Here is a 16,792-nt window from a genome sequence, read left to right on the forward strand (position 1 = left end):
TTCCCCTCCCCAATTTTTAACTCCTTTTTTCCTTTATAGTGTATCTTACTTACAATGTGTTTATATTTAGTTGTTGATGTTTTTATTGTGAATTTCAGTACTTTAAGACTTGAGAGAATGCAGAAGCTTCTAAACACTTGCATGTCAGTGGAATTCTGGTCTAAAACAGATGGGATATTAGAACTGTGAACCTTACTTAAGCAGAAATTTGAGAAGGTGACAGATGGTTTTGGGAGGGGCAGATAGGTTCTCATATGAGTCTCCAATGTCCATATTTTCATTGAGGTCTCCAGGTGTCACAGTTCATTTAACCTTCTGTCATCCTGTGTCTGGTGAAACACTCATCAAGATGAATGATATATCCAAAGAATCATAGGCTAAACCAGAATTAAACAGTGGAATCCAAGTCAGACCTAATTAGAAATAAACTACATTTGGTGTCTCATAAGGACTCAGTTTAACCCATCAGTTTCTATTGGCTTTACAGAATTTAGAGTTCATAGATTCTAAGAATCCCAGGATCACATTATTTCTTTTGCTCACAGTGTCACACTGGGAGCTCATGTAAAGCTGATTATCTATCTCAACTGCAAAATCTTTTTTCGAGTCACTGCTTCCCAGAGTAGTGTCCCCAATCCTGTACATATCGACTGTTATTTGTTTCCCAGATGTATATGTTTACATTTGTATTACAGTGTATTAAAACATATATTATTTGCTTGCATCCAGTTTACCGAGTGACCTAGCTCACTCTGAATCAGTGGCCTGTTCTCTTCTTTTTTGTGTCATCTGCAAATTTTATCAGTGATGATGTTAAGTTTCCTTCCAGGTCCTTAATAAAAATGTTCAATAGCATAGGGCCATGAACCAAACCCTGTGGGACCCCACTGAACACAGACGTGTTCAATGAGGAGTTCCCATTTACAGTTCTATTTTGAGACCTATCAGTTAGCCAATTTTTAATCTGTTTAATGTGTGCTATGTTAATTTTATATTCTAGTTTTGTAAGAAAATGCCACATGGTATCAAGTCAAAGTATGTTACATCAACACTATTACTTTAGTCAATCAAACTTGTCATCTCATCAAAAAAAGATATCAGGTTAGTTTGACGGATCTAGTATCCATAAACCCATTCTGATTTGCATTAACTACATTATCCTCCTTCAGTTCTTTATTGGATTGCCCTATCAGCTGCTCCAATATCTTCCCCAGGATTGATGTCAAGCTGAAAGGTGTCTACTTAGCCACTTCATCCCATCAGCCCTTTTGAAAAGTTGGCACAATATTAGCTTTCTTCCAATCTTCTGAAACGTCCCCAGTGCTCCAAGGCTTGTTAAAAATCAGTGTTAATGGTCCAGTGAGCTCCTCACCCAGCTCTTTTAAAACTGTTGGGTGCAAAAATGTGTATCTTTAGTAGCTGCTGTTTAACATCCTCCAGAGGTACTAGTGGAATGGAGAGAGTGTTACCATTCCCCAATGAGGCTATATCATGTTTTGTCCCCAGATACAGATCAGAAATATTTATTTAACACTTCTACCTTTTCTGCATTATTATTGATGATTCTATCATTTCCATCTAATAATGGGCCCATACCATTGTTGGGATTCTTGTTGTTTCTAATATGTTTAAAAAACTCCTTATTGGACTTAACTCGGCTGGCCATAGATTTTTCCTTGTATCTATCCCTTGGCTTTCTTGATCAATTTTCTACAATTCCTAACTTCTGATTTATATTGGTTACTATCAGATTCCCCTTTCTTCCATTTGTTGTATTTTTTTTTTTTTTTTACAGCTGCCTTCATTTTCCCTCTAAATCAGGTCAGTTTATTGCCAACACTGCCTTCATCCTCGGTTGTGGAATTGTGGCTTTTTGGGTGTCTAGTAAGGTGTTCTTAAATGGTTGCCAATTATTATGCACATTTTTCTCACTAAACTCTTCCTCCCAGCTGATTGGGCTCATAATTGTTTTCAGCTTTGTGAAATTGACACTATTAAAGAACCAAGTATACGTATTACTGGTCTGGACTTTATTCTGCTTGCATGTTATAAATGTGATCAACTCATGATCACTTGTATGTAAGCTACCATTAATTTTTAGTTCTTCTTCGGGTGCTTGTTCACATCGATTCCAATCAGGTGTGCGCACGCCATGTGCACGGTTGTTGGAAACTTTTCCCCTTAGCAGCTTCTGTCGGGTTGGCTAGGGAGCGCCCTGGAGTGGCGCCTTCATGGCACTCAATATATCACCCTGCTGACGTGACCCCACCCCATTCAGTTCCTTCTTATTGCCCATGGCAGCACTGGAACTGTGTCTCACTTGCTTTGCAAGTGCTCCCTTTGCCTAGTTAATTGTTCTTCTTCTCTATTGTTTTGTAGTTGTTAGTTGTAGTATTAGTGTAGTTAGTTACTATAGAGGGTGTGAGCAGAATAGTTTCCACCTCTTCACAGTTTTTGGGGCTCCAGGGCATGCTACGAGCCCACAGTTTTAAGGCTTGCAGCACATGCCACAAGTCTATGCCAAACAGTGACCCCCATGACTCTTGTCTGAGGTGTCTGGGGGAAGCATATCGGTCTGAGTGTTGCAAGATTTGCAGGGCGTTTAAGCCCAGGATCAAGAAGGAGCGGGTTTTCCATTTGAGGCAGCTGCTCATGGACCGCCAAGGCTCTGGATCGAGCGCCTCAGTGCAGAGCGCTCCGGTGTCTGTTTGCGATTTGGAGCCAAGGAAGGACTCTACTGAAGGAGATCGTTGGCATTGGTGATCGCCGGCACCGCAAAAAGGTGCAGCGCCCCAGCACTGCTCCACTTCTCCGGTGCCTCACAATTGCAAAAAGCCTGAGAGAGAATGCTCCCCTCACAGAACTCTCGGACTGCCAGGGGATGCTTTGCGGCACCCGCGCAAAGACCTGGTTCCCAAGCACCATGAGTCGGTGCCATCCACTCCGGTGCCCAGGAAGGCACCATTGAGTCCAGCGCGAAGTGACTCTCTGGCAGGGCACGGCCAGGTGGAGGTATTGGAGCCACTCTCCACCCCGGACACTTTGAGGCTGCAAGGGATCTCATAGAGATGACTGCGGCCCAGGCCCCCGGTTCTCAGGGACAAGCCTCTGGTACCGGTGAGACCGGCACCGTCCAGAGGCAAGCCTGCAACGATGCAGCGCTCTGTCACTGGACCGGCATCGTGCCCGGCACCGCTCCTGATCACCATCGCCACATCATTCCCCAGCACCGTGCTCAGTGGGAACATGCCTTGCATCGGGGGCGCAGTGTTCCATCTTCCCGGCACCAAGCACGCATTGGCACCGATCCATAACGCCCTCACAAGCAGCACCAGAGCGCAGAAGCCGATTGCCGTTATGGGATAAGCGGCACCGGTCTCCCTCACCAGACTGTCAGCACTGGTCATCGGCAAGATCGTCGCGGCACCGGTCCCCTGCTTCTTTCTTGCAGCACCAATGGCTGATCCTTGGGGCCTCAGCACTGCCATGGTCTTCGCCCTTGGATTCTTAAGACTCTGATAGAGACTCCTACTATTCAAGGCGCAGTCAGCACAGGTTGAGCAGGTGCCGAAGGGATGTGCGTGCGGCTTGGCAGCCACAGTGGCAACTCCCTGAGCAATGGCCTTTTTGGACCCACTGGGTTTACCATCAGGCCCAGGGTACCCCTTCCAGAAGTTCTAGATCGGTGACCTCGGGATGCTCTCCTTACCAGTCACCTAAGGATAGACCCGCTCCGCGGGGAGCTGAAGCAACCCTCTCCTGGCCGCCCCCGCAGACTGAGGAGGTGGGCATGGAACCTGCCCAATACCTGCCAACACTTCATGAGATAGCTGCCTCTGAGGAGCCAGTGTTGGAGCCTGGTGCAGTCCAAGAGCAACCCAGGCAGCTCGAGAGCCAGGGAGGACCCTGTACCACTGCTGGCGACCTTCAGCTTCCTCACCTGACGAGGTGCTAGCAGGAGCGTCAGCTGTAGGGCCCCTGCCCATTGACCACAGGGCACACCAAGACCTCCTCCGTCACATTGCCTGCAACATGAGCTTGGAGGCGGAGGAAGTGGTTAAGGCAGAAGACCCAATGGTGGACATTCTTGCCCCAGAAGGACCTTCCCAGGTGGTGCTGCCGTTAATAAAGACCATCCAAAGCACTAATCTGTAGCAGACACCAGCCTCCATCCCGCCCACCAGCAGAAGAGTTGAGAGGAAGTACTTCATCCCTTCCAAGGGCTACGAGTACCTCTTCTCACACCCACACCCTTGCTCCCTGGTAGTCTTAGCAGTAAATGAGAAGGAGTGTCAGGGGCAACAGGCACTGGCCCCCAAGTCTAAGAAGGCTAAACGCATGGACCTATTCGGAAGGAAGGTCTCTGCTGCTGGAGACCTTCAGCTGAGGAAAACCTGCCAACAGGCTATCCTCAGCAGGTATAACTTCAATTCTTGGTCATCTATGACCAAGTATAAGGAGTTACTCCCCGCTGAGTCGAGGTTGGAGTTTTCAGCCATGGTTGAGGAGAGGAAAGCAGTTGCGAGGACCTCCCTGGAGGCCTCCCTCAACTCGGCTGACTCAGAGACGCATACCATCTCCTCCAGGGTGGTCATGAGGGGGACCTTGTGGCCCCAAGCTTCCGGCTAACCCCTGGAAGTTCAACAGACCCTGCAGGACCTTTCCTTTGAGGGCGCAGGGCTGTTTTCAGACCAAACTGACTTTAGGCTATATAGCCTTAAAGATTCAAGGGCAACTATGAAGTCGCTGGGGATGCACATGCCTGCTACCCAGCGCAAACACTTTAAGTCCCAGCAACAAAGGCAGTATCAGCCTCGGCCAAGACAGGATTCCTATCGCCATAGGAATAACAGGCGCAACCCTTCAAACCTGCTTTCAGGGCAGGGAGAGGGCCCGACCAAGCCATCGTTGGGCTCCAAACAAGGATTTTGAAGGTGTGCCCAAGGACAGCGTACCCACCATGATTCCGGATCCTTCCCCATGCTTCCTGAATTGTCTGTCCCACTTCTACCATGCTTGGTCACAAATAACATTGGACCGCTGGGTGCTCCGCACAGTAGTAGGATATTCTCTCCAGTTCTGCTCCTCCCCTTCCCTGTCCCTCTTCAGGGATCCTTCTCACGAGCATCTCCTTATGCAGAAGGTGCAATCGCTCCTTGCCATGGGGCAGTGGAGGAGGTTTCTCAGGAGCTATGGGGCAAGGTATTCTACTCCCGGTACTTCCTTATCCCCAAGGCAGAGAGGGGTCTCAGACCCATTTTAGACCTATGAGGACTCAACCAGTTAATGCTGAAGTTCCACATGGTCTCCCTGAGCACGATCATACCTTCCCTGGATCCGGGAGACTGGTACGCGACCCTCGATATGAAAGATGCGTACTTTCACATTCCATTTGTCCAGCCCACAGGTGTTTCCTGAGGTTTGTGGTTGACCACAAACACTGTCAGTTCACGGTGCTCCCATTCAATCTGTCGATGGCCTCCGAGCATTCACCAAGTGCATGTCGGTTGTCACGGCCACTCTCTGCAAGAGACAGGTACAGATATATCCCTACCTCGACGACTGGCTGCTGCAGGGGCACTCCAGGGAGCATGTGGAATCCCAAGTCCAGTTGGTCAGAGACACTTTCAAGAGACTAGGACTCCTCCTCAACTTAGACAAGTCGACGCTGTCCCCGACCCAAAGATTAGAATTCATTGTGGGGGTGCAGGTGAGAGCGATACTTCCAGAGTCCAGATTTCAAACACTTAGAGATATCATCCATACCCTCAGGCGATACCCCACCACAACCGCAAGGGTATGCCTGAGTCTCCTCGGACACATGGCAGCCTGCACCTGTGTGGTCAGGCACGCCAGACTGAGGCTGAGGCCACTCCAGGCATGACTCACCTTAACTTATCATCCAGATCAGGACAGCTTGGACTCGGTAGTGACGGTACCGGAGCAAGTTCTAGAATCCCTTCGGTAGTGCCTAGATCCTTGTGCGGTTTATGAAGGAGTCCTTTTCGGCACCCCTCATTCCTCCATGACCTGGTAACGGATACGTCCGCTCTCGGCTGGGGGACCCACCTAGGAGACTTACTGATGCAGGGTCAGTGGTCGCAGACGGAGCTCCCGCTTCATATCAACATCAAGGCACTCAGAGCGACGCAACAACTTGTGAGACTTTCCTAACCAGAAAGCAGTGGCAGTGCATGGCGGTGATGACCGATACCACCACCACCGTGTTTTACATAAACAAGCAGGGCAGAGCCCACTCCTCCCCTCTGTTGGGAAGCTTTCTAGCTTTAGGAATTCTGTACAGCCCCTTCAAGCATCTATACCACTCATCCTTGAATATCTATTACACCTGAAACAGCAGGGATTGGCAGGTTCATCCATCAGGGTGCGCTTTGTGGCCATCTCGGCATTCCACCCAGGAGAGCTGGGGCACTTTGTATTCAACCCCATGGTAGGGCGTTTCCTCAAGGGCATGGAGAGGCTATATCCACATTCGTGACCACTGGTACCTGCTTGGGATCTCCATCTGGTCTTCTCCGGATTAATGGGGGCCCCATTTGAACTACTGGCAACATGCTCCCTTCTGTACCTCTCGTGGAAGGTGGCATTCCTGGTTGCCATCACATTAGCCAGGAGGGTGTCCAAGTTAAATGCACTAATCTCTGACGCCCCCTACATGGCCTTCCATAAGGACAAAGTACAACTCAGGCCTCACCCAGCCTTCCTGCCCAAGGTGGTGTCTCAATTCCATATTGACCAAGACATCTTTCTGCCAGTTTTCTATCCCAAGCCACATGCTAGTGCGCAGGAGCAGAGGCTTCACTCTCTAAATGTTGGGAGAATGCTAGCATTCTACAGCGAGCGCACAAAGCCTTTTAGGAAGTTGAATCAACTGCTCATAGCAGTGGCAGACCGGATGAAGGGACGTCCGGTCTCTTCACAACGCATCTCTTACTGGATCACGGACTGCATCCATACCTGCTACGAGCTGGCCAAGGTCCCAGTGTCATGGACTTTGGGGGAGACAAGGCCCTGCACCCCCGGCTTCCTGCGATTCACCATGACTCTCAGCCAGCCAGTAAAACAGAAGGTTTATTTAGACGACAGGAACACAGTCCAAGACAGGTCTTGCAGGTACAGACAGCAGGACTGGGCTTCCCTCCATTTTCCCAGCCAGCTCCAAACTGAGACCCTCCAGCTCCTCCTCTCTGGCCTTTGTCTCTTTCCCGGGCCGGGAGGTCACCTGATCTTTGTTCTCCAACACCTTCAGTTGGCATCTTTGCAGAGGAGGGGCCCAGGCCATTAGTTGCCAGGAAACAGAGTGCCGGACATTCTCTGTGCAGACAGTATCACTGGGGCCTTCTTGGGCTCTGCAGCAATCATACACACTGATCCCCCCACCTAGATACCTAAGAAATGCATAGGGGAAACTGAGGCACCCACACAGTATTCAGAGAAAACATTAAGAACATTACCACTTCGTCACATCCAGCCCCAGCGATTACAGCCCACTCAACAAGAGCACAAGCCTCGTCAGCCACCTTCCTGGCCCAGGTGCCCATCCAGGAGATCTGCAGAGTGGCAACCTGGTCTTCCGTGCACACGTTTATCACCCACTATGCCATCACCCGGCATGCCAGAGAGGACGCAGCTTCGGCAGAGCGGTTCTCCAGTCAGTGATTCTTAACTCCAACTCTACCTCTGGGGGAGAGTTTGGGAATCACTTGATTGGATTCGAAGTGAACAAGGACTCGAAGAAGAAAAATGGTTACTCACCTTCTCGTAACTGTTCTTCGAGATGTGGTGTTCACATCCATTCCAATACCCACCCACCTTCCCCTCTGTCGGAGTAGCCGGCAAGAAGGAACCGAAGGGGGGTTGGGTCGGCAGAGTCGTACATTGAGCGCCATGAAGGCGCTACTCCTGGGGGTCCCTAGACTATCCGACGGGAGCTGATAAGGGAAAAAGTTTCCAACGACCGCACACGTGGCGCGCGCACACCTGATTGGAATGGACATGAACAACACATCTCGAAGAACAAGAGTTACGAGAAGGTGAGTACCCATTTTTTCTGTGATCAGTTCCTCTTTATCTATTAGGACAAGGTCTATTATAGAATTCTCCTGCATCATCTTTTTTCATCCAGGTTACAAACACTAAAGAATTGACCTTCTTATTACAAATATTTCTTATACTGTTAATAAGGTTGTCTATGAATGTCCAGTGCACTATTTTTCATTGCATAAAGGGTTAATCAGTGGGATTTCAGAGATTTTTGGTTACTCAGTGTGATTAGGTTATTCTATTTAAGTATAGTCTAAAATTAAATGTGTTATCCACGCTTGTGTTTGTGTGAAGGCTCTATTGGTGGTTTTTGTTTTTTTTCCCCCTCCATGTAGGTGTCATCTATTTATTCAACCAACAGGGATCTTAGAAGGTCAGTTTAAAGAATCCACAACTTATATTGCGTGGAGAGAAGAGCTTCATAGAAGCAGTGAAGTGAGATGTATGTTACAGTGCCCTTCTATCGAAGTAAGCTTCTTACCTCTAATCGTCATGACAACTGCTGTTCCTGATCAACTAAACTTTATTGCCACGCACGGGGAGGACTGGGATCCAGCCTACATTATCCATCTTTACCCAACACTCACTTTGAGGAATCTTCTGCCATACTCTTTGAGATATTTACTTGAGGTATGGAATTTAAGCAATCGTGACATTTTAAAATAAAGTTAAGGAAAATATTCAATGATTTCCATCTATAAACAGAAGATATTACGTTATATATTCTATGGACTACATTGGCTCTTGGATTCTAGGGCAAGGGATGTGAGCTGGAGTCTTTTTCCTTCACCCCAAGTCAGTCTAAGTGCTCTTGTATGGTGAGGCTTAGTACCCAGAGACGGTTGTTGTGTTGCCATCCACCTGGAGTAACAAGAGTTAGGGACCAGGTTTTTCTAGAGGATCAAATATTGTTTATACAAGGAACATTGTTCCCCACTTGTACCTTAGTTAATGCCAAGGAGGACCATATTGCTAAATGTCAAAACTGATGGACACCAGATTTTTTTTCCCTGGCTATTAATTTAGGTCTTCATGATGGCCGTCTACAACATTTAACTTGGCTAGAAATGTGAAGAAGTTAGTGGCTTTCTTTATAATTTCCCCTTCCTCACTTTCTTGGTGAGGTAACATGGAGAAGCATTTCCAGTGTCACATCGAAGGAGGACATACTTCCATAAAGAATAGTAGGACAGTAACCTCCCATCCTTTTCCCCAATCCATTGTGCACACATGTGCTCTCCTTCCCATCCTCCCCAAAAACCCAAACAAACAAAACAAGCCCACCGAAAAAACCATACAAATACTTTTAACTCTGCAGCTAAAATATTGCAGAAGTAAGAAAATTTGGTCTTGGATTGTTTCATTTTTTGTTTTGTAAGAGAACAAGACCCCTGAAAGAATGAAATCCTCTTAAGCTTTTGTACAGCAGTAGACAGCCTAAAATAACTGCTGTGAAGTGTTTCAGCCTCCTGGCCTAAAGAAAATTGGTATTTATCCCATGACTGACCAAGAAGCAACCTGGTGTTCATTGCACACATTTCTGAGGCATTGAAGAACACTTGTTAGTGTTTATTTCTGGTATTTTCAGCTGATTTGTGTGTCCTGGCTTCATTTATGAAAGGTAAAATGCATTATTTGCATCTGATCACCACAGGCCCATCTTAGGGCTTCAGAATAGTACTACAGAATACTACTACATTAGTCTCAAACTAGGAGAGTCTTTGGATGGACAGTTACTAAAAAAACTTTGTAGGTAGAGCTGGTTGCTACAGTAATTTCTCTCGAAAAACTTGGGACAGGCTGACTTGTAGGTCATGCCAGGATCCAAAATTGTAACAGGAGTGTAATACTGTATGGAGAGAAAAGTGAAGAACAATTGTTGTCCCCGGGCAGGGGATCCTCTCACAGAAACACATAGCTCTCAATTTGTGAAACTAAACTTGTATGTTCTAGTAGTTGGAGGAAAAGACCTAGTTAGCTCGCAGATCTGCCATGGGTTTTATATGTAACTTGAGGCAAGTTGATTTAGCTACTGTGCTACCTGTAAAATACCTCTTTAACTGTGAAATAGTTGAATGAAAGGGGTTGTATAAGAATCCCCTTGTTGACGGTTTGATCTGTTTAGGTTTTGAAACCAGATTAAATTTGTAAGTGTCTTTTCCCCATCCGGTTCTTAAGGCTTCCTGTGTACAGTGGGCAGTCATGATGGCCCTGTACTGTGTGTCTGTAATCAAAGATATCCCTTGGTGGAAACTCTAGGGTCAAGTGAACAGGTAAGACTTAAAAAGTAGAATATAAGCTATTGCACTCTTTTTGTAGTAACCACTGTATAGTTCTGTATAGTTAATAATACTGTATAGTTCTTACCAGTAAGCCTCTTAAAAATTGTTTGTTTTATTTTAGGGAACCGCAGAAGCTCATGAGTTGCTAGAAGGGAGTGCTGCAGATGTTCTTCACTCAAGAATCAGTGGGGAAATAATGGAGTTAGTTCTGATAAAATATCAGGGTAAAAACTGGAATGGACATTTTAGAGTCCATGATGGGCTGCCAGAATTTTTTCCTGTGTGTTTTAACTCTAATTCCACAGATATGATGACAATAGATGTCTATATACATGTCAGGCGAGTTGGTAGTCGTATGATCCTGTCTGTGTTCAGTCCCTATTGGATAATCAATAAGACTTCCCGGGTTCTGCAGTATCGTGCTGAAGATACACATGTGAAACACCCAGCAGATTATAGGGATACTATCCTGTTTTCCTTTAAGAAAAGGAACATTTTTAGTAAAAACAAGGTATGCTACCTAATTTCTTTTAAAATATCCTCAAGGGAGGAATTATTTAACTTTTGACATTATTCATGCTTGGCCTTGAAATTCTTACCCTGCTTCAGTATCAATACTAGTTTAAAAAAATCTATCAATATAACATCAGTATTTTTGTGTTTTTGTTGAAATTTAGCTCTCCTTTTTGGAAGAAAAGTAAACACTAGTTTATTTCTCTCTTGCCTCTTTCTCTTCCCAAAATCTCGGGGAAGGTTGGGGAAACAAAGAAGCAACTTGTACAGGCAGTGCAGCATTAGTTCATTCTGCACTGATATAATCTGGAGTTCAACTTTTAAAAAAAGGAAATGAAAAATGTTGGACAACATGAAGCAGTGCTAATCTTGTATTTACAAAAATTATAATAGAGTTGTAATTTTGAGGGGAAAATTGTATCTTATTGTGGGGGTTTGAGCAGCCACAAGGCAATAAAAGCATCTATTTCATTTCTTATTTATTAGATTTGAAGAGAGGTATATTAAGTGGGAGGGTGGACAGGTGAGATAGTTGCTTGCTTTTGATTTTTAAGGTTATCGTTTCTCTCACAGCTGTTTAGAGTCATAGTCAATTTAACAGAAGTTCGCTAGGCAAAGGGGTTTGGGTGATGAACATCCCATTAGTTCCTTGTCTGAGGGTACATTGTGTTAAATACATTAGTCATGCTCTTAAAAAAAAAAAAAAAAAAAAAAAAAAAAAAAAGGGTGTTTCTGTGACAAAATAAATGAAACAATTGGTTAGTATTACTCTTTTTTCATATATTTTTTGGATTATGTAGGCCTTTAGTCCTGGATGCTGACAATTTAAAGATGGAACAATAAGTGAAGACTGGTCTTGACAGCATCTTTTGGTTATTACCCTGACCTTTAAATAGAGACCACAAGCATTTATATATTTTCCTCCCCCTCTTTATCTACATGCTGTGGTCACTAATGGCTACCAGGGCAGATGGCATATTTGGTTTTGTGTGCTCTTATATTGATTACCTATCTTCTGCTGCAGTGAACCTCTTTGCCAGAGCCCGAGTACTTAGCGGTTTTAGTAATCCAGTTAGCTGGAATTGCAGCAGTGAAACTGAGTGACTTTGCTAGTAATACATCATGGGTGGAATTTTCAAAAGCTTACAACCTAGGCGTTGGTGCCATTACAAAATTGGGCTAGATATTTAATATAATCAGCATATGAACTTTTTAAGTTTTTTAAATTTACATAAAAAAATCTTTTAAAATGCTTTTTCTTCTGTAGATCCAATTATGTATTTCAACTAGTTCATGGTCCACTAGCTTCTCCCTTGATACTGTAGGAAGTTACGGATGTGTAAAGTGCCCAGGCAATGACAGGGACTATCTGGTAAGGCCTACTTTCTGTATTTGTTTACTAACTTTTCTGAAGCCTAATAATAGTAATTAAATAAATTGGATACAAATAAGTTTAACAAAAGCCAATTTGATATTTCTTGGGTGCATTGGTTTGTTAATATAATCACACTAGTATGCATAATACCACTTAGTTTGACGTTTGATGGCCAGTAGTTAGGCCACCTGGGGATTCAGGCCTAGTTTGTGAAAACAGATGTTTAAATATTTGGACATGGTGAGGCCTATCTTTTCAAAGATGGACATGCCATCTCAGATAAGTTAGAGACACAGATGATCAAGTTGCAATACTTGATTTATTTGTACAGTACCTACTACAGGGAATCCTGGTTCATGACTGGAACTTCTAGGTGCTACAAATAATAAATACACAAATAATTAACAGTATGTATACACTTAATTTTGTGTGTCAGTCTTTGAAATATCAGATTCAGACTATATACAGTGGCTATCTTAAAAAAATAATCAGATAACTAAATAACTTTACCTTGTTTGCAGATATTGAAATAACCATCCTAGGGGCAAAATGGAAACATTTATAGGGAGACTACAAACATTTCCTTTTAAAAATAAACTTTATCTTTCCCATCAAACCAAAACCACTTATCCACTTTTTTGATAGCCCTTCAGAACCCACCCCCTGTCCTATTAAAGGCCAGATTGACCCCTGATTATTTTCCATTTTTTCATCTCTTGTTCTGTTCATCTGGGCTAAGTCCAAAGCCTGTCATTTTTCTCCCAATAGCATTTCGAAAATCTGACCTTTTCTCCCAATAGCATTTCGAAAATCTGATCTTTTCCCCCCTCCCTCCCATGTTGATCAAGCCATATTCATCTCATGTCTTTATTGCAGTAATTTTATCCTCCTTGGGATTCCCTTCTCTAAGTGAATATAAAATACCACTGCTAAAATAATCTGTATCCATTGTATTGGGTATATCACACACTTCTTTGGAGGTACAGTCTCTGTTCCTTGGAGTTTTGTGTAGTCTCTAGCACTGGTCCTACTACTGTTGAGGCCTTTGGGTATTGCTGTTAACAGGATAATAAATATGTAGAAGGAATAACTTTATGGGATAACATAAAGGTTTACTTTTCCACTTGTTTTATTTATGTCACGCAGATGAAAATACCATGGAGAAATGGGCTGAGTTTAACCAAGTTATTTTTATTCAACAGGTTGGAGTTAGCATCAAAATGAGTAGTTTTAATCTCACCAGGATAGTTACCTTAACTCCATTCTACACCATAGCAAACAATTCTTCTCTAGAGCTGGAAGTTGGAGAAATCAAGTCTAATGGCTCTTTGCCAACTCATAACTGGAATTATTTCTCCTCTTCAGAGGTATTCTTTGTTTTTCTTGCTTTAGATGTTTCTAAAACAGACAAATGATTCTGTGTAAGGTAAAATATTTAGAAATAAATACTCATATTTTTGTTAATCAGGCTGAGGTGTTTGTCAAATTAATGAAGAAAATTCAGTAGGCAGTCTGATATAAGGTTCTTAGATCATCATAGATGGAGTAACTTAGTAAGTGACAGTGTAAATGTGTACTCCCGGATGTCAGGGGTATAGAGGGAGAGTATCTGAAAGGCTAATCCATATTTGTCATTAACTAATTTTTATAACAATATTGTTGAATTATCATCATGTTACATGTGTCCTTTGTTTGACTTTTTTCCCCCAGTGTCTTCCATTTTGGCCTGAAAATTTGTCTGGTAAATTATGTGTCAGAGTGGTGGGCTATGAAAGTGCATCCACACCATTCTTCTATAACACACAGGACAATGGTACTTTGTTAAGTCTGGAAGAGTTGGTGAGTCTTTGACTTTAAATAATAATATTTTCTATAATTTTGTTATGTTTGTGGTGTTAACCAAGTCAATGTAATTTCTTAGTCCCCTGCATTGAGTGCTGGCAGATGGATTTAAAGTACCTATTGAAAAGTCAGGGTGAATGTAGCAGGATATGCATTTTGTGCTTATGCAGGATATGCAGTTTGTACTTTTAAAAATCCTTTTTGTTAGATGTATGAAACTAGGTTGAATTGACTTCTTCACAAGTTTATAACGAACTGCACAGCTGTATTGATCTATAAATAGAATGGTATAAGTCACCTGCAATTTGTTTACTTGATTTGCAGCAAGATTTGCTGTGATGTGTGCGCCACCATAAAAAGAAGGGAAGATTACTTCTGTATCTCAAATTCCTAAGCTATTACAACATCATAAAGATATGTGATGTAGCATTCTTGACAAACAAATGGACAGTTATTAGTATGGTTTAAAAATGGTTTTATGTTTAAACTGATACAATTTTTGAATTTTTTACTTGCATTACATGCCACTGTAAAATTCTAGGCACATAAGTGTTGCATGCTCAAACAAGTCACTCAAAGCAGAGTTACTTTACATATAATCAAAACCAAACACTGAATGGTTGAACAGATTGTTAGGCAAGTCACTCAACTGATTGTTGGGGATGATTTTGGATTGTAGATTGCTGGAGAGATGTGCTGAGGCACTTAGATTTATTTTTTTCAAATAGTTAGAAACACAGGATATGTAAGCGTGATATCTTTGACTCCCCATTTTTGGGTCCTGACCTGCAACCTGATCTAAACTGTTTGGGCTGTCCCTCTCTTTGCAAATATTGAAGGCAGGTTGGATTTTGTTAGGCCACACCCCTTCTTTTCACAATCTTCTGTCTCTACAATGCAAACAGTGTAGATTTAGTACTTCTACATTAACTTGAAATTTTGACATAAAATTAAATTTTCAAATAGCAGAGTGTAAGTCTTCCAGCCTCTTTTATTTCCAGTCCTCTTAGGAGATTTTCAGAAGGCACATGTGTAATGTTGCGGACCTCACTGCCTCTTATAGGGGCCAGCTGGGCCTGATTGGGGCTTGGCCACAGCTGAGCCTACCTTCTCTAATTAGCCCAGGCTTCTTGCCCCAGCCACTGCCCTCCCCTGGGCTGTTTTAAGCCCGAAGGGCAGGAGCGGGTAACTACCCTGCTACAACATGTTAGCTGAATAGGTCCACCAACAAAACTCCTCACTGATAACAGGTGCCCCCTCCCCCCGATACTCGCACTACTCCACAGAACAACAAAGTAAGCTTAAGGTAATGAGGTGTACTGTCTGTGTGGGAGAATCCTCTCTGAAGTTACATATAGCGAGGTTTGACACAACTGTTCTCAGGCCCCTAACACTCACATGACTAGGGAGAGTGGCTTTGACTTTGGAAGACATATTGGATCCTCTGTTCTTCCCTATGTGAGACAAGATTCCTATGGAAAGCCTCTCAGAAGGCAGGGAAAACCTTTTTCAGGCTTGATTGCTTGGGAGATTGATCCATTTACATACCCAGGAAAGGCCTTCCTCACTTCCCAAAAGACATTGACCATCCAAAGACAAAAGTGCTGACCCCTTAAAGCTTGTGGAACACATGTACAACTGTGTCTCCATTTTAGAGGATTATTTTCTCTGTGAATTAACCATTAAAGTTTTTGTTAGAATTAGTTTAACATTGCCATATTTTACTTGGGGAATGCCAACTTAAGAGGCAATAAATACGAAGGTTTGAATATAAGTTCTAACATCTTCAGTATTTTAAGGTGAATGTTTCAGCCAGTACACTGAAACAAATAATCTTAAAAACTATTTCAAAGATTTAACTAAAAATCAGTCGCAACCTACATTAAGATTACATTTGTAAATAGTGTATAAAGGGTTAATAAATGGTTTAATAATTGGTTAATCATTTTCACAATTTGTTAGAGTTCAGCAGATCATTAGATTGCCTATGACTATCCACTATACATGTTATGTGCATCTGTAACATGTTTACAACATACATTCATTTATAAATGGTTTATAAAGGGTACATCTTAATGCAAAGTGACTCAGTTAATTTTCAGTAACTACCGTTCATATTTTATATTTAATAAACTATATACAGTGCAAGTCTTTATCTTCAACAGAATGGAGGCATACTGGTAAATGTGAACATTTCTGAAAATTCTACAGTCATAAACTTCTCAGATTACCATGAGGGAGCTGCTCCAGCTCTTATCATTAACCAGACTCCATGGGACACCCTTAAATATAAACAGAGGTATGTAAAAGTAAGAATTCTGCCATCTATTTTTTCCAACTTTTATCCGGTTTTTAGTGTTGAAGGCAAGGAACCTAAATTCTCATGCACTTTTCTTGAATACAATATAATGAAGATAAGAAATAGATATTTTACAATGATGTTCCAATGCTTCATATTAAACTCAGCTTATGCCATGAGTTTCAGTGGCTTATTTACCTGCTTATTTTTATCGCAGTGGGTTACAGGAGGAGTTGCAGTTAAAACCAAAGGAGGTGCGACTGTTTGCCTGGGCAGATCCCACTGGAATAAGAAAACTAACTTGGACGTATGCACAAAATGTTGGTGAACATGATCTACTTAAGGTACTCTCTTTTTTTTTTTTTTTTTTTTTTTTTTTTTTTTTTTTTTAAAATATTTGGGGAGGAGAGGTGGTAC

At 43.0% G+C, this 16,792-nt stretch overlaps 1 protein-coding gene across 5 annotated transcripts in view; it reads left to right on the forward strand.

The window, feature by feature from the left end:
• The window catches only part of VPS13C (vacuolar protein sorting 13 homolog C), a 215,679-nt gene that overhangs the window by 148,405 nt on the left and 50,482 nt on the right, over positions 1 to 16,792 (forward strand). For all 5 annotated transcript variants that reach the window (XM_034783883.1, XM_034783879.1, XM_034783880.1 and 2 more), the window contains 7 exons: positions 8,400 to 8,694; positions 10,468 to 10,857; positions 12,127 to 12,231; positions 13,437 to 13,601; positions 13,945 to 14,073; positions 16,242 to 16,375; positions 16,593 to 16,719. In XM_034783883.1, the coding sequence (XP_034639774.1) occupies positions 8,400 to 8,694; positions 10,468 to 10,857; positions 12,127 to 12,231; positions 13,437 to 13,601; positions 13,945 to 14,073; positions 16,242 to 16,375; positions 16,593 to 16,719 (1,345 nt within the window). The remainder of the gene's footprint in view (positions 1 to 8,399; positions 8,695 to 10,467; positions 10,858 to 12,126; positions 12,232 to 13,436; positions 13,602 to 13,944; positions 14,074 to 16,241; positions 16,376 to 16,592; positions 16,720 to 16,792) is intronic.

Source organism: Trachemys scripta, chromosome 10 (genome assembly GCF_013100865.1).
Source record: "Trachemys scripta elegans isolate TJP31775 chromosome 10, CAS_Tse_1.0, whole genome shotgun sequence".
Classification (NCBI taxonomy): domain Eukaryota; kingdom Metazoa; phylum Chordata; order Testudines; family Emydidae; genus Trachemys; species Trachemys scripta.